This window comes from Oncorhynchus keta, chromosome 22 (assembly GCF_023373465.1).
Source record: "Oncorhynchus keta strain PuntledgeMale-10-30-2019 chromosome 22, Oket_V2, whole genome shotgun sequence".
NCBI lineage: Eukaryota > Metazoa > Chordata > Actinopteri > Salmoniformes > Salmonidae > Oncorhynchus > Oncorhynchus keta.
In genome coordinates, this window is record NC_068442.1 from 25569492 (window position 1) to 25588111 (window position 18620).

The 18620-nt window shown below is 39.3% G+C and overlaps 1 protein-coding gene across 6 annotated transcripts in view; it reads left to right on the plus strand.

The window, feature by feature from the left end:
* Window positions 1-18620, plus strand: part of LOC118401229 (chromodomain-helicase-DNA-binding protein 2-like) — a 35831-nt gene that overhangs the window by 9358 nt on the left and 7853 nt on the right. For 4 of the 6 annotated variants that reach the window (XM_052474956.1, XM_052474955.1, XM_035798572.2 and 1 more), the window contains 21 exons: window positions 1533-3298; window positions 3621-3732; window positions 7771-7996; window positions 8547-8633; window positions 8817-8878; window positions 9564-9686; window positions 11766-11936; window positions 12022-12155; window positions 12586-12811; window positions 12911-13011; window positions 13220-13261; window positions 14501-14682; window positions 14843-14967; window positions 15153-15369; window positions 15651-15740; window positions 15925-16115; window positions 16251-16439; window positions 16571-16730; window positions 16975-17127; window positions 17623-17694; window positions 18421-18570. In XM_052474956.1, coding sequence (XP_052330916.1) covers window positions 3671-3732; window positions 7771-7996; window positions 8547-8633; window positions 8817-8878; window positions 9564-9686; window positions 11766-11936; window positions 12022-12155; window positions 12586-12811; window positions 12911-13011; window positions 13220-13261; window positions 14501-14682; window positions 14843-14967; window positions 15153-15369; window positions 15651-15740; window positions 15925-16115; window positions 16251-16439; window positions 16571-16730; window positions 16975-17127; window positions 17623-17694; window positions 18421-18570 — 2763 coding nt within the window. In that variant the 5' untranslated portion in view covers window positions 1533-3298; window positions 3621-3670. Of the gene's footprint in view, window positions 1-1532; window positions 3733-7770; window positions 7997-8546; window positions 8634-8816; window positions 8879-9563; window positions 9687-11765; window positions 11937-12021; window positions 12156-12585; window positions 12812-12910; window positions 13012-13219; window positions 13262-14500; window positions 14683-14842; window positions 14968-15152; window positions 15370-15650; window positions 15741-15924; window positions 16116-16250; window positions 16440-16570; window positions 16731-16974; window positions 17128-17622; window positions 17695-18420; window positions 18571-18620 lie in introns of all 6 variants that reach the window. The other 2 variants (XM_035798574.2, XM_052474954.1) reach the window with 2 other exon arrangements.

Here is an 18620-nt window from a genome sequence, read left to right on the forward strand (position 1 = left end):
TAATTCAGTTTTCTTGGCAAGCTCCTCCAAAAATCTTCACTTTGTTTTCACTTGTTGGTCATGAACTGACATCTTCGGTCGGAACCTGCCTCTATTTTTTTTCTTGGCTTAAGTGAATGCGTAAATAGATTTTAAGAACTCTTTTTATTATTCTCGTTCTTATTAAAATTATTTTTCTCATTTTTGTGATTTCCTCTCTTCCTTGGTGAATCTCTGCTGGTCATGTGTGGAAGTTTGAGGCCGGGTGCATGCAGAGGAAGCACATTTAGCATTTTTTGTGCAGTTTAACTCCATGCATGATTAATATTGTTGGAGTTTTGTGTTTCGTTACAAATAAAGGAGCAGTAGTTTAGATGCAACTAATAGTTCATCTGTATCAGTTGGCCAAAAGTGGATTATGAGATTAACTCATGCCAGCGTGTGCTCAATTTGATTCCTGTGAACCCCCTAGTGGGCAGTTGAAGTAGTTTAGCCTAGCTTGCCAGTAAAATGATAATAAATCAAATTAATGGTCTATCTATTCTAATGAACATAGTGTAATCCCAAAAGTAGATCACAAGTCATGGGTTGTATGAACGATTTTGATTTGTCAGATATAAATAACGACTTTACATTATCCGTGCTAAAATTATAAATTATACTGATCTGTAATGATTAACAGACATTTTGTAACATTCCATTTGCTTAGCTTTCACCTGTATTTCCTGTTTTGTCTTTGTTGTTTTCAAATTATTCAGCTGTAAAATTTGTTGAATGCTTGCTATTAAATGGCATAATGCTGTGTTCATGTGCTCTCGGAATCATCGGAAATTTGGGACTGGGATACCCCCGGACAGCTCTCAGAATTTACGTAATTGCGGGTTTCCAACATCCAAAACCAATCATAACGAGCGCCCAAGTATGAAATAGTCGTGGTACTCCTAATGTTTTCCCGTTCTGGTAGTTTTGAGTTTCCTACTTCAGGTGAACGAAGCATAATAATATTTGACTTTAGATTTATCGTTAAAACACTTGTGAGAATCATAGATTTCTAAAGGTTTTAAATGATTGCTTTTGTGGAAATTTGAACAGCTGACTTGCATTACTTTTAGTATTCCATCCCCCAAAGATATTAACATAATTGTCTAACGTTCATATTTGAAAATCATGGGCACAAGGTCATTTGGGGTGAATAGGGCTGAATCTTCAAATTATATTCACATTTTGTCCAATCTGTCTGCATATTACACATGTGTATGGTTAGTAAGCATTCAGCCCATAATGCTTTTTATATAAACCTTCTGGATTTTGGGGGATTTATTTGAATTGTGATATTTGTTACTGCATACTGCTATGATACAGACATTTTAACTTTGGGTTTCATTACCAACTCGACTTTCAGCTAGCTATTGAGCATTGGAATCGGAATCTTTTGTGGTGTTGAAGCTCTTTTCGCAGGCAAATTCCAATTGATGGGATAGGACAAAAGTGAGGTCTTAATTAAATGTAATTGGGGTTTTCGACTCATTTTCTTTTTCTTAATTCCATTAAAGACCCCATTCTGCTGGACATTGAAGTGGAGACAGCTGCTTTGTCATCAAGATGGCGGCGTTGATTTGGGAGCTAATTGGATTTTTGAAAAGCTGACTGGATTTTTCAGGATTTTATTTTACTGGATAAGATGCATCAATTGGAATTACATCAAACTTTGACATGGACTCTTGTGCTTTGGATGTGCTGGCAATTCTTTGGACTAAATTGTTTGAATATTGTAATGGTTTCCTTTACTGAGTTCAGTTACACTACTTTTTCTACTTCTGTGATTTCCTAATAGGATGTTATTTATGTTAAATAAAACATTGCAATTTTCACTATTCTGACTTTCTTTCATTGATCAATATGCTACCCAAGAATGTTACAGAACTATTTGTCATTTCGCTAAATGTGAAAATTCTCTCCAACTCAATCAATTTTACTCAAATGTAATTCAGTTTCTGGTATTTTTGGGGGCTTCTGATTTACTCCTGTTTACTGGAAGGTATGATACGTTTGCCTTGTACAATCTAAATTGACATTTTAATAGTGCTAGCTAAATTAGGCCTACTAACTTTAAATAAGATCTGGGGAATTGGAGGGTAAACGCAAGTAATACTTTACACAACCTTTTAATTTTGAACTTTTACACCTATTACGCTAAAGTTTTTTTGCTCAAGTGTTTACGCTACTTGTCTCCATTACGAGCAATACTTAACAATGTAGCAACTTTTTAAAACAATTTATATCCCGGGTTAATTTAATTGACCAGTTTATTACGTCCTACACCTTTTGTAGGACTGTTCTGTATTCACAATCTGACTCTTAATTGGCGCAAACATTTATTTTTTAAGTAAGTAAAATGAAAGGGTATGACTTCTAGTGATCAACACATTCCATGGTGAATGAAGAGGCTGGCTAATCCATACAGTAATACTCTGCATTTCTACATAGCTCTACATAATACACAGTTGAAACAGCTTTTGGCAAAAACTGAAATGGTGGCCAAGGCTCTGCCTCTAAAATGGCTCCTGAAGTCATACTTCCTGTCTGAGCAGGAAGTGATGGGTCTTAATGTTTAATTATTTTTGTACAAATATTACCCTTATTGATAAAAAAAATATATGGATATGACTTTGGCAAAGGCTAACCTCTTGAAGTGATGCAACTTTTTATGAAATAAAAATGTAATATAGGTTTGCCGTTTTTATACAAAATAAAGGGGGTGGGACTTTGGGACATCACCTGAGTGTGGGGTAAATGGAAATAACGTCAATCAAAGGCAAAGCTTTCAGAGCTAGGAAGGAGCTCTAGATGGCGGATGAGCCTTGGGAAGGCGAACAATTCATTGGGCTTTCGTCAGCCCTTTTTCTTTTTCATGAAATCAAGCTGGAATATGCCGCTCTATGAATATTTTTTTAATTTAAAATAAAAACTAGTACTATGGTGAACAGTAGATTAGGTTTACTGCTTTTATTAGTTTTTCGTCGTGTATATCGGTTTTACTGAGTGTATGCGCGAGTCGTTGTCTTCTCTGCCTGGGTCTGGCAGCCATGGCGCGCCTCCATTTTTCGTGTGCTCTGTGAAGAGCTCTAGCCTTTCGTCTCACGATCACTTGTGTTGACGCTTCAATATCCTATTAATGTATTTTCCCCTAATGTTTATTTTCATTCAACCTTTTTTTATATATATACCTTTTTTGGGGGTTATGAGTATTATATAGTCTATAGCCTACTTTGCGGATGTGAATCTAATACTTCATTATACCTTACTGTACATGGAATAGGTATGTTTACATTTTTATAATGCCTACAATCGATTTAATTTTTATTTATCATATTTTGGTCGTCCTTTGTCTGATGACGCAGTTAGAATTAGTGCATGTGGCTCGGTCGGTGGATCTAATTGTAATTCTCAACACTTTTTAATTACAGGATGTCATCAATTGTCATTTATCCATCGATAATTTATATATTAATATATGTTCAATTTAAACGCCTGACACAACGTTGTCTTACTTCGTAACGTCAAAGGTTTTTACTGTCCTCTGAGAAAAACTATCTTATGGGACTTTTATGATGGTTCATCACTCTTCTAACTTTCGACAGCAAATACCAGCACATAAGACCATCAAATCCAACGTTTTCAAGATAAAACTATGATGAAGAATAAGAATAAAAAGCAAGAAGATGAAGGTTCGACTCAAAGCAATGCATCAAGGTACGATCATCTATTTAACTTTTTAGACATCTGTTTTCATTGTTTACCTTGACAAGCATGGTTGATCGCCTGTGGACACATTTGCTACATAGTTTTAACGATTTGTACCAGTTTCAAACCAATGACCTTGGTCTTGTTTAATAGCCACACCCTAATTTTGCTAGCATTTTGTTACACTAAAGACTGAACTTTCAGGCCCATGTTATTTCATCTTTACCCACATGTATACAACCTAGAATAAGTTTAATTGGCTTTTTTCCCAGGAACAAATGCATGATTTCAATGTTTGTTGTTCCATCGTTACTATGTGATATGACCTTGTCATATTAGTCGACACTGCATTGCACCATTTGAACATGCAACGCGTATTCTTTTTTCAAACGTTTTAGAACTCAAATTTACTCATGTTAACAGCATGTGTGGCTGAAGGGAAGTATTTAAATAAATATCCAGTAGACTCTATTCAACTTGTTTTCTGCATTGGCAACTATGTAGGTAAGTTTAAAGACTCATTTGTCATCATTTGAAACAGTTGACAACATTGGTTTTAGTAAGCTTAAATGTGGATAGCCTAAATTATTAAGTGTGTAGTATTTGAATGAGAACTGTTAAATGTATAGTAGGCCATACGGTCAATCACGAGTGAATGTTAACTAGATTTTAGTTTCTATTTAGGCTGTTGTAGATCTATTTACCTCCTGGATATTTAGTCTTCAGTTACTCCTTCATTTGTTACAGGCTTCTGTCCATAAGAAACGGAGCCTCTATTATTGTAGGCCTATTTGAAAACTGCTTCACTGATAGTCAGTCCTCTTGTAAATGTATTTAACTTTGACATGTTTTATGGATAGCCATTTGAAATAGTTATTAGGTAAGGTGTGTATATACTGAAAAAGTATGCATTCTGATGTCATTCACAGAACAATTTGAGGGGTTATTGGCATTGATGTAGCTCTTTTTGAAGTGCTCTTCACTGGTACACAATTCAGACTAACCATTGACATACTACATTTTGCACAGATTTGGTGTTCACTCAAAAGTTCTAGATTAGGCTTTTCTATTAGGCTGCATTTTTGGATTTGATAGGACAGTTTATTCAATTGAGTGATGTCCTCAATGCACAGTAGCCCTTTATTCAGCTGTGCCTGTATTTGTGACCAAGAGGGGCTTATATTCTGATACCAAGGAATAGGCTACTAGCTAAGTGCCAGGATGGTAAATGTCATGTATTGCAGATGTTTTCATGGTCTCAACAACTTGAGCTATTAGATTATACTTTTATTTGGAAAATAATACAAAAGTTGGGATTCAAATGATTGAAATGTATTATCTGTTTGCATTGGAACACAAAACAATGTAATTTATTATAATCAATAAAAAGTTATACATGTGCACAGGTTATTTTGAGGCATACTTGTGTCAAATAACCATTCTTGCTTGCAAAATCATGGTAGTCTTGAGTGGAACATAATATCTGCTTATCCATCATAGTGAAATCATTTCATTCTATCGGGGATGGTAAGTGCACATTGCTTACACCTCTTACATCTCTGATAGTTTTAGAATTCAGTCATGGAATTAACTGTCTTATGTCGGCCTATGTATAATTGGTGACTGGATATTGTAATTAAAGCCTGATGGGGCCAACATGTTGTCACCTACTATTACATGGCTTACATTTCTTACCATAGGCCTACATGACTACTACATCTACAGGCCTGTTTGGGTGTCTCTTCAAGAGAGAAGTATTGCATTGGTTTTAGATTATCAATCCATGCAAATGTTTCAGCTTAACTGCCCATAGCCCTTAATTCAATTGATAATGGGTCACATACAGGACATGAAGACGTTGTCAAACAATTAAAGGCTGTGTAGTGCATTTGCTATCCTTTTGGCAGCCATTTTAATAACCATGCACATTTTATCTGAAGTCTGTCCCTCAAAATACTAATCCTCTACCACACTTTTGACTGCTCTCGTCCTGATAGAGGACTACTTTCCAAGCACATGTAAGCAAAAGACACTGGGAGAGCAGATCCCTTAAATAAATATTATTTTGAAATACAGGGCATGAAGTGGAGTCCACTTTTAATTCACAAAATGGCTCTTGTTTTGTACTTTCTGTATTAAAAGTGTGCACAGAACTACAGGAAAGGGGAACAGGAAGTGTTTCAAAGGTCATAGGCTTTTATTTTGAGCTGTGATTGGCTCATTCCTCACCTAGCAACCCACCAGCCTGTAATCATTTACTTCAGTTTTTTGTCCCGCCTATGTCTAACTTCACACTCAATGAAGGGAGTCACTTGCTCATGGGGGTTTGAGCATTTGTCACTGGGTCAATAAATTACAATAACTTTATCACAATTCATTAGCTTTTGATATCACAATAACAAATCTTTCTTATCTGAATGGTTATATAAACATTTAATCCGTTAGATTTTCTATAGTTGGCTGTATATTTTCAAATGAAATATAATAATATAATAATAATAATATTATGTACTAATAGAATAGCTCTAGTTATATGCATAAATACTTTCATACGTGACTACACATAGGTAATAAAGCATGGCTACAAATGAAAGGATTGTTTTTGTTCTATTTTAGCAGCCTTCATGTTTTAACCATTTTAAGGTAGGCTGACTGTGGATATGATCTATTTTGAAAATGAAATAATGCTGGATGTGGCTACCCCCTATACTCTGTTCAAGGTACTGCACATTCTATGTCAGTATGGGGCATAGACAGACAGGTTTACATTCTTGTAATTTGCTGGGTTTATTATGTAAGAATTACAGTTTTAATAAATAAATGTTAGTGATTAATGTGTTCTGGTTTCATTAAATAAAGACATTCCATTTAAATTGAATGTTGACATTTCTTCTAATCTTTTTTTAGTTGCATGTAACATTTTCACGGTAAAGTACAGTATGAATATGGCATTTTTTGGTTAGATTGCTAAAAATGTGGAGTGTTTTGAATGTATCAGGGCATGGTTCTGTCATTGTTTACATACATTAGTTAACTGTAGCCTAATGTTTGCATTAACAAAATGATATTATGTGCTCTTGAGGTGAATATTACTTCAGGTCTAGACATTATCATTGGATAGAATCTCAGTAGGAGCTTCATGTTTGGAGTCACTGTTGGCCCTATGTATGTACTGATGTGGCACTGGCAACCATAGGACTTATTTGGCGCCCTCTATTGTTTTAAAACAGTAAGGTTATTTGTGAAAGTTTGTAGGCTATATTAGGAATGAATGCAAATATATTTTTAGTGTGGGCAACTTTTAAATACTGTGAAAATATTTTTCAACATGACAATAATAGTATGGATGTAAAACACATCCCAGATTGAGAAGCACTTCTGTGGTTTTCAGCAATTTCTCCTGCATGGGGTTATGGAAGTATTTTTAAAGATATGTTTTAAGAGGATTGGATTGGCATGGAGAGTGGTCTTGTTATGACAAAGTTAATCTGAGCACACTATGGTGATGTAATGATGTTTCTTTTCCACCTAAAGGCATTAGCATTTTGTGTGTAGTCTTTTCAGTACTACATGAACTCCATTCACTTAGAAAGCATGTTACACATTCTCCAACTTTTTGTACTTTGTGAAATAAGCCTCTTAACTTTCTACACACAAATCCTAGATGACATTGGCTGCTGTTGTGCCCTTGAGCAAGGTGCTCAACACCCCACAACAACAGCTCCATGGGTGCCCAGTGTGGCAGCCCCCTGCTCCAACCTCCAACCTGTATGTGTGTCTTTCAGAGGTGTTAGGATGAAGCGGAAGTCAAATTTCCTTTGGCCCTTGTGTACAATTTTGAATAATAGTGATCTTCATTTGTTGAGCCAAATCCGTGCTTGACAACAGTAGGTGGGAGATTGGAGAAACTGTTCATGAAATGGGTGTGTTATTGAAAAGGGAAATCTTTGCATAGCTTACCAAATGAAAGTACTGCACTATAAAAGGATGATATTAAGTACATCTGGTAATATTTTAGACTGAAATTCCACATTTTTGATGATATAGCAATTCGGCCTCAGAAGAATCGAACCACTCTGGGTTGGAGTCTGGGAGTCAGTCGGAGAGTGAACAGGGCAGGGAGAGGAGAAGATTGCACCACTCAGGAGAGTCCAACAGCTCTTCTGAATCTGGGAGCCAGTCCGGGTCTGAGAGTGAATCCCAGCCGGCCTCGGCAGAGGTCAAGGACAGACAACCAGTTAAAAAGAAAGACAATCTGTCAGATGTGAAGAAGGTAAACAAAGCAAGGCCTGTACTGCAAACTAGTTTGCTTGAGTTCTAATATGTAGGGCTGAAAGGCCGTTGCAGCGTTGGAAATAAAATGAAGCCCAATGCCAAGTCTGTGTTCTATATATATATATATATATATATATATATATATATAAGCACCATTTCAGTTGAATGCATATAGTTATACCACAGACTTGGTATCCTACTTTCCTCATATTTGGTTATACCATTATTTGCCTGATGGTTTCTAGATTGTAAATCAGATTTTCTATACCAGGCCAGAAGAAGACATGTACTGTATTTACATTTGAGTCATTTAGCAGACACTTATATAGAGCGTCTTCATATTCCGTTCAGATTCAGAAGCAATTGGGGTTAAGTGCCCACAAGGGCACATCAACAGATTTTTCACCAAGTCGGCTCTGGGATATATCGCGCCATCAGTTGCACAACAGCTTTTATGCATGGGCACTGCATATTTAGAAATGGGGTCCTGTCTCAATTGGGTTGGAGATGGCAAGGATGCAATGATCCAATTTGGTATTTGATTCCAGATGTGGGAAGAGCATCCAGATGTCTATGGGGTCAGGCGATCAAATCGCAGTAGACAAGAACCTGCTCGTCTCAATATTGGAGCTGGGGTAAGAAGTGCAACATGAAATCTACTGAAATACTGCTGAATGGATATTCTTTAAAGAAAACTTCCAAAAAACTTCTAGTGTATGTCATGTGGATTTATTGGTGTCTCAGTCAATTTAGCTGCAACCCCTTATGGCAAAGCCTAATTTCTCATTGAGATGTAATCAATTTCAACACACTTGCAGGGTAGCAGTGACTCCGAAGGTGAAAGTCCTAAAAGAAAAGCACCACGACAGAAGAAGAAAGAGTGAGTATTGAGATTATTAGATTTGTAATTTTCAGTTTTTTCTTCTCGATTTTGATTGATTCTTATCCACTTAAATCTATCATGTCGTGGGATGAATTTACTATGTTGTGCCAAATTCTGCTCAATGTTGGGCTATGTGTAGAATAACTCATTTGAATCATGACTTAGGTCTACTTGTCAAATCAATTGTAAATGGGTTAGTTAAACCGACAAATGCCATAGCTGACGTTCGTTATCTGTAGCACATGTTTGCATTACTGGCAATCCATGTTGTTTTTTTGCTTCCAAAATGCACTTTCTGCTATCCAATTAGACTCTTCCATAACCTTGGATCACATTCTTGCTTGATATCATGAACATATAGCCATAGTATCCCATGACAGTCTGGATGTAAGTGCAAGACATATATTTGGTTTGATCTTTCAATTCAGTGGCGTTTGTATTTGTCATTATTTTTTCCAATAATTTTCTAGATACTGTCCTTGCCATTTTCATGCATATGTGGATGTTTGTGCTTGTCTAAAGTGGCTCATTAGGAGATTCAGACAGCAAGACTGAGGTGGTCTTCAGAACTTTACTTTATGTTTAGTTATCTGATCAAATCTTGCTAACCAGAGCACCCTAAGCCCGGTGTAGAGCATTAATAAACCCAAAGGGTGAACTTGTGGTATTTCTGTGTTGTAAGAAATACCTGGAAAAGTGATGAATCGGATGATGATGATGATGATGATGATGAGGAGGATGCCAGCAGTGCAGACAGTGAGCAGGAAGAGAAAAAAGTTAGATCCAGACGACTTCCTGCTAGAAGGTAAGGGTGTAGTGAAGCCTGGCCTTCAGACAGCTAATCTGTCCACTTTCATGTCCATTGTGTGTGATCAGAAACTGGCTGTTGTAGTGCTTTTTTGGCTTTGAAAGTGCTGTATGACCGGGTTTCTTTTTAGCCTTCAGTCACATACAAAATATGAAATCTGTCAATTCCAATCTGATAATTGTTCAAAATGTTCTTCTGTGTATTATTTATTACTGTGCATTTAATATGTTGTATCAACTATGATATGCATTATACTATTCTATATTGTTATATTGCAGTGAATATTTGCATCTAGACTCAGAAGGATGACCAAAAAAAGAACAGTTAAATCCTAAAGTCAACCAAAATGATGTTCTGATGAAGGCTTGCTAACATTATCAGCTACAGTGCCTTTGGAAAGTATTCAGACCCCTTGACTTTTTACACATTTTGTTATGCTACTGCTTCTAAAATTGATTAAATAAATAAAAATTCTCAGCAATCTACACACAATACCCAATAATGACAAAGCAAAAACAGCGTTTTAGAAATGTATTAAAAATAAATGTACATTCGTATTCAGACCCTTTGCTATGAAACTCGAAATTGAGCTCAGGTGCATCCTGTTCCCATTGATCCATCCTTGAGATGTTTGTACCTATGGTAAATTCAATTGATTGGACATGATTTGGAAAGGCACACACCTGTCTATATAAGGTCCCACAGTTGACAGTGCATATCAGAGCAACAACAAAACCATAAGGTCAAAGGAATTGTCCCTTGAACTCCAAGACAGAACAGTGGTCTCCATCATTCTTAAGTGGAATAAGTTTGGAACCACCAAGAGCTGGCCTCCCGGCCAAACTGTGCAATTGGTGGAGAAGGGCCTTGGTCAGGGAGTTTACCAAGGACCCGATTGTCACTCTGACAGAGCTCCAGAGTTCCTCTGTGGAGATGGGAGACCCTTCCAGAAGGACAACCATCTCAGCAGCACTCTACCAGTCAGGCCTTTATCGTAGAGTGGCCAGACGGAAGCCACTCTTCAGTAAAAGGCACATGACAGCCCGCTTGGAGTTTGCCAAAAGTCACCTAAAGGACTCTCAGACCACGAGAAACAATATTCTCTGGTCTGATGAAACCAAGAAAGATTGAACTCTTTGGAGGAAACCTGGCACCGTACCTACGGCAAAGCATGGTGGTAGCAGTATCATGGTGTGGGGATATTTTTCAGCGGCAGGGACTGGAAGACTAGTCAAGATCGAGGCAAAGATGAACAGAGCAAAGTACAGATAGATCCTTAATGATAACCTGCTCCAGAGCGCTCAGAACCTCAGACTGTGGTGAAGGTTCACCTCCCTACAGGACAATGACCCTAAGCACACAGCTAAGACAACTCGGGACTTGAACCCGATCGAACATCTCGCTCTCGAGACCTGAAGACGGATTTGATGCAACGCTCCCCATCCAACCTGACAGAGCTTGAGAGTATCTGCAGAGAAGAAGGGGAGAAACTCCACAAATACATGTGGGCCAAGCTTGTAGTGTCATACCCAAGAAGACTCGATGCTGTATTCGCTGTCAAATGTGCTTAAACAAAGTACTGACTAAAGGGTCTGAATACTTATGTAAATGTGATATTTCAGTTTTTATATTTGTAATACACTTGGAAAAATTTCTAAACCTGTTTTTGCTTTGTCACTGTGAGGTATTGTGTGTAGATTAAGTTGAAAAAACAACAACAATTTAATCAATTTTAGAAGGCTGTAATGTAATAAAATGTGGAAAAATTTTAGGGTTCTGAATACTTTCTGAATGGACCGTACATTAAATATTTTTGTAGGCTTTAGGATTCCCCCCATTGATCACTTGGTATTCTAAAGGAATTTAATTAAGAAATTCACCTGTAAGCCTATCAACAATAAATTATTAATATTGCTGAGGTCGGAGGGTTAAAAGCTGTCTCAAGGCCATTGGTGTGAGTCAGATTGTTAGGAGTGATTATAGTCAGCTAGAGCTGTAGAGGAATACTAGTAAGTAGGCTGTCTTGCAGAGTGGTTAGAAGTGGTATACGTGTGTATTTGACTCAATATTTTACAGACCAAAGAACAAATCATCTACAGTCAAAAAACAGCAGCCTCCAAAGGGAAGGAAAACCAGGAAACAAGAGTCATCTGTGGAGGAAGATGATGACGACGACGACGATGATGATGATGATGATGATGATACCCCAAAGAGACAAACCCGGCGAACGGTGTCTGCTAAAGTCAGGTATGTCAGTGTTTCACATGTTCAATATAAAATATGAAATAAATTGTTTACCGTGCATGACATGCATTGTGTTGGTTTGTTACAGTTACAAGGAGGACCAAAATGACTTTGAGACCGACTCTGACGACCTGATAGAGATGGAGGGAGCTGAGGTGGAGCCGGAAGATGACAGCGAGACCATTGAGAAGATCATGGATACCAGGACAGGCAAAAAAGGAGGTGATGCATCCTCACTTAGTATCTCACCTGTATTGTGTTAACCCATTTAGATAGACATTGCAAGTAGAAGGGTTTACTACAAAGCAGGATCAAGGAGTTAGCCAGATAACTTGCCTAACTATTCTGATAGGCTTGAAATGGGCATGGTCTAATTGATTCAACAAATGAAAACTCATATCTAATTTTCTCTTTTTTAATAAACCAGAGTATCATTTTTTGTGGTTTATCAAAGTTAGCTGGATAACTAATTGATCCTGCTTTATAGTACCCACTGGTGTTGAAAGAGACAGTAACCGAGGTGCTCATATTACGATGCTAGACAAGATATCTGTTTATTAGCGGCTGCCTCCTGGTTAGGAATCTATACTGTGAATAATATTCAGATATTGAAAATATTAATGTCCGAATTTTGTGTGTGTATCCATTTTAGCCTGCGGGGCTTCCACTACGCAGTATGCTGTGGAGGAAAATGGGGACCCAGGAGCTGACTTTGACCCAGAGAAGGATGAGGGAGAGATCCATTACCTGATCAAGTGGAAAGGCTGGTCCTACATCCACAACACCTGGGAGAGCATTGACTCCCTCACTCAACAGAAGGTCAAGGGACTCAAGAAACTAGATAACTTCAAGAAGAAGAACGATGAGCTCAGTGCTTGGTGAGGGCTTGTTGTGTACACATGTAAAGTAGCTACAATTGAAGTTTTATCTTTCAGTGTTGTGTTCTTTTACTTGTTGACACTGATTATCTTCCATAGGTTGAGCAAAGCATCACCTGAGGATTCAGAATATTACAACTGCCAGCAAGAGCTAACCACTGATTTAAATAAGCAGTTCCATATTCTGGAGAGAGTCATTGGTAAGAAACTAAACTCCTTTGAAATGTGTCTTCATTGACTAGCAGCAATGGTTCATCGATGAAAATATATTTGACAAAATTGTGATTATTACAACAGACTTACCTTCTTTCTTCACACTTTATGATATATTTACAGAATTAGTGTAATCAACAATTATAGCTATTTGGGGAATGTAATTTGAGATGTTATTATTATTATTATTTTCAGCGACTAAAACTGGGAAGACACAGGGTCTCTCGGATTTTCCTTGTAAGTCCCTCATGTCATCACCAACATTATCATACACTATATATACAAAAGTATGTGGACACCTGTTAAAATGAGTGGATTCTGCTTTTTCAGCCAAACCCATTGCTGACAGGTGTATACATTCGAGCACACAGCTATGCAATCCCCATAGACAAACATTGGCAATAGAATGGCCTTACTGAAGAGCTCAGTGACTTTCAATGTGGCACCGTCAAAGGAGGCCTCCTTTCCAACAAATTAATTCATCAAATTTCTGCCTTGCTAGAGCTGTCCTGGTCAACTGTAAGTGCTGTTATTGTGAAGTGGAAACATCTAGGAGCAACATCGGCTTAGCCGCGAAGTGGTAGGCCACTCAAGTTCACAGAATGGAAGTGCTGAAGTGCGTAGCGCGTAAAAATCATCTGTCCTCGGTTTCAACGCTCACTACCAAGTTCCAAACTGCCTCTGGAAGCAACATCAGCACAAGAACTGTTTGTCTGGTGCTTCATGAAATGGCTTTCCATGGCCGAGCAGCCACACACAAGCCTAAGATCACCATGCGCAATGCCAAACGTTGGCTGGAGTGTTGTAAAGTTCACCGCCATTGGACTCTGGAGCAGTGGAAACGCATTCTCTGGAGTGATGAAGTACGCTTCACCATCTGTCAGACCGACGGACGAATCTGGGTTTGGCTGATGCCAGGAGAATGCTACCTGCCCGACTGCATAGTGCCAATTTAATGCTACAGCATACAATGACATTCTAGACGATTCTGTGACTCCAACTTTGTGGCAACAGTTTGGGGAAGGCCCTTTCCTGTTTCAGCATGACAATGCCCTTGTCTGTGCACAAAGTGAGTTCCAGAAATGGTTTGTTGAGATCTGACTTGCCTGCACAGAGCCCTGACCTCAACCCCATTGAACACCTTTGGGATGAATTGGAACGCTGACTGCGAGCCAGGCCTAATTGCCCAACATCAGTGCCTGACCTCACTAATGCTCTTGTGGTTGATTGGAAGTCCCCACAGCAATGTTCCAACATCTAGTGGAAAGCCTTCCCAGAAGAGTGAAGGCTGTTATAGCAACAAAGATGGGGCCAATTACATATTAATGCCCATGATTTTGGAATGAGATGTTTGACGAGCAGATGTCCACATATGTTTGGTCATGTAATGCATCTTCATTATCATACTAAGCACATTTTCAATAAAACCTTCTGAAAAACATTTTCACTGAAGATTTTGTTTTCACTGTACACCAGCTCACAGCCACAAGAATGGTGCTTCTTCCAATGAGCCAGAGTACCTGTGTAAGTGGATGGGCCTGCCTTATTCAGAGTGCAGCTGGGAGGATGGAGCTCTGCTGGGGAAGAAGTTCCAGCACTGTATAGACAGCTTCACCAACAGGAACTCCAGTAAAACAGTCCCCTCCAAAGACTGCAAAGTGAGTGAGGAAAGTGTCCCGACTAGATAGATTGCACATCAATACTCATCACAATTGTTTTATTTAAACATTTACTAATATCAGCTAGAACACAAAAATGTACAATATGTAGCTATGGTAATTTCAGAACAGTGCAGTGATTTTCTAACTCTAATTTCAGGTGTTGAAACAGAGGCCCAGATTTGTTGCACTAAAGAACCAGCCATCGTACATTGGGGATGAGAACCTGCAGCTGAGAGATTACCAGTTAGATGGACTGAACTGGCTGGCTCACTCCTGGTGCAGGTATACATCAAGTCACGAAGGACACTAGAGAAACAGTAGAGATTATTACTGTTTTAATCATCTCATTTAGTGGATGTACTGATACTGTACTGAGGTGTACTGTTAATTACTTGGAATTAGGTAGTTCGTAGGTCATTTTAGCATGAATGTAACCCTAATAAGACTCCATGTTATGTGTTTTTCAGGTGCAATAGTGTGATCCTGGCTGATGAGATGGGTCTGGGGAAAACCATCCAGACCATCTCGTTCTTGTCCTACATGTTCCACCAGCACCAGCTGTATGGGCCCTCCCTGGTGGTGGTACCCCTATCCACCCTCACCTCCTGGCAGAGAGAGTTTGACACCTGGGCCCCCGATATGAACGTGGTGGTCTACTTGGGAGACGTGATGAGCAGGAAATCGGTACGGAAATCTCCTCTTTACAAAACTCGAAAGAAGCGTTGTAGTCTTGTTGCCAACCAAAAATGAATGTCCCCCTCTATTTTTTTATTTAACCTTTATTTAACTAGGCAAGTCAGTTAAGAACAAATTCTTATTTATGGATTAAGCGCCTTAAGGGGCAGAATGACAGATTTTTACCTTGTCAGTTCGGGGATTTGATCTAGCAACCTTTCGGTTACTGGCCTAACGCTCTAACTACTAGGCTACCTGCCGCCCCTCTGCTTTGCTTTTGTGTTGAACAGATCCGTGACTATGAGTGGGTATGCCATCAGACGAAGAGAATAAAGTTCAATGCACTTATAACCACGTATGAAATTCTACTGAAAGACAAGGTACGGCATCTGTATTTCTTGGAAGCATTTTCAGACAGATGCATTTCGATATACTGAATCGGCTTCGATTGGTACTGGCCAAAATAGTACACATTTTGTGATTATTTAAAATATAAAAAAGACAGAACATTTAATTGTTTGATTGAATACAACTCTCCACTCAATGTGTGTGGTCTGTCCATAGGGGGTGTTGGGGAACATAAACTGGGCTTTCTTGGGTGTGGACGAAGCTCACAGGCTAAAGAATGACGACTCCCTTTTGTACAAAACCCTGATTGAGTTCCGGTCCAACCACAGACTTCTTATCACAGGGACACCACTGCAGAACTCTCTCAAAGAGCTGTGGTCCCTTCTGCACTTCCTCATGCCTGACAAGTATGTACTTCTCCTCTCTATAAAATGCATCATGTATATTTTGGCAAATGTGGACTTTGAGAAGAACAACCTGTGCATTTGTATTCATTTACAGTGTTCTTTGCTCAATGTAATTGTACTTTTCCCCCTCTGAAGGTTTGAAAATTGGGAAGATTTTGAAAGTGAGCATGGTAAAGGGACTGACAATGGCTACCAGAGCCTTCACAAAGTCCTTGAGCCCTTCCTCCTGAGGCGTGTAAAGAAGGATGTGGAGAAATCCCTGCCTGCCAAGGTAGAACAGATTCTCCGTGTGGACATGTCTGCTGTGCAGAAGCAGTACTACAAGTACGTTCCCTCAAATGTAGCGCTTCTGTCTATCCATGTCTACCTGTCTGGACAGATGATTTGAGCAGTATCTAAGGTCTTACTCCTTGTCCCTGAAGTTAACTGGTGGTGTGTTTTGGTGCTTGTTTCAGGTGGATTCTGACCAGGAACTTCAGAGCCCTGCAGAAAGGCACCCGAGGCAGCTCCTCTGGCTTCCTCAACATCGTCATGGAGCTGAAGAAGTGCACTAACCATGGTTTCCTCATCAAACAGCCTGAGGAAGAGTGTGACACTCCACAGGAGCACCTGCAGGTAGGACTAGCAAGAAGAGCTCAGCTCAGCGCATTATGGCAAAAGATGTGTCATGTCCATGTGATAATACAGTGGACTAATTATCTCTACTTTTTCTGTTTTGACCATTTAGAAATACTCTCATTGGTTAAAATGGCAGCAGAGCATGATTACATGTAGCCACACTAATGTATCGGTTTGTTAGAGGGTGGAGAAGAGATGTTAATTTCCCTAAGTTTGACTGTTGACCTTTTGCGTATCTCAGGCGTTGGTGAGGGGCAGTGGGAAGCTGGTTCTTCTGGACAAGCTACTGACCAGACTTCGGGACAGGGGCAACAGAGTCCTCATCTTCTCCCAGATGGTGCGCATGTTGGACATACTGGCTGAGTACCTGGCCCTGAAGCGCTACCCATTCCAGGTAGGGTATAACACAGCCCAGGGGATGGCAAGGCAGCAGGTCCAACCCTTCAGTAGTGTACCTGCTGTTCTTTTATTCTGCATGACTTGTTCTCTTACGTCTCCATTAAATGTTAATACATCTTTATTATGGTGACTTAGTGAGGGTGTTTTCAGTAGCTGTTGAGATATTGGAGCAGTGTTGGAGTCCACTCAGATGTTAACCGACTCATGTGTCAGTGTTGCTGCAAACATGCTCTTGCATAGTTATTTTTATCCTCAAGTTATTTTTGATGGGGACTGGCTGGTCCCCAGAGCCAGAGTGACCACTGGTGTCTTAGCACAGGTAAATAACTAGACATAGTTTTACTGTTGTAATTCTCTTTGACAATATGCTGCTTGCCTGATGGATCATATAATGCCATGTATAGCTGAGCATTCCCAAGTGGGATCTTAGGGTTTGGAGTTCAGGCCTTGGAACCTTGCCTGAAAACTCTCTCTTTCCCTCTCTTCTCAGCGCCTGGATGGCTCCATAAAGGGAGAAATACGAAAACAAGCACTTGACCACTTTAATGCTGAAGGTTCTGAGGTATGTTATCTATACTATGTTTTAGCTATTGCAGATTGCAGGTCTGAACATTCGAGGCGTTGATATTTGAATTGTCTATGTCAGCCCTGAATCTGCGTTGGAACTCAGTTGGTATGCATTTCACTTACTCAGCGACGTATCTAACTGAAGATAACCATAGTGATACCATACATTAACATGACAGACAGTACATTGTTTCATCTAGTGTTAAGATTTATTTTCCTCTGAAGTTATCATATTCTTTTGAGGTCAATTTAGCAAGACACATTTACTGACCTGTGATAGCGTAGCTCAACCAAGTAAAAACAAAATGGCCGTGACTGTTACCTGGTGTGTTTTACCACATCAGGTAACACTTTATTTGGATCGTCCCAAGTACATGGTTTGTAGATGTTCAATAACTGTCAACATTTCAACTATCTACTAACCCTAGCTCAAATCTTAACCCTTATCCTAACTCTTGTTCTAAACCTCACCTTTACTGTAACCTTAACAAGCTGTTTCTTATCAATGGGTAGTTTGTTGATATATGACCATCTGTGGATCATCTATATGGGAATATCCAAATAGTGTGAACCCACACCATAAAAGCCACAAGAACGGTTATCAAACTTGACACGTTCTCTACTTCAGGCATTTTGTCCCTTCACCTGTGATGTTCAGCAGGTTTGGCGTGATGCACTATGTGATTTGTGTTGAGAATAATAATCCCCCCTCTCTGTCCAGGACTTCTGTTTCCTGCTGTCCACAAGAGCTGGAGGTTTGGGTATCAACCTTGCCTCTGCAGACACTGTGGTCATCTTTGACTCTGACTGGAACCCTCAGAACGACCTGCAGGCTCAGGCCAGGGCTCACAGGATTGGCCAGAAGAAGCAGGTATCTACAACGAGACCCACTGTCCTAAGTATTGAGGGAAGGTTTAGCTA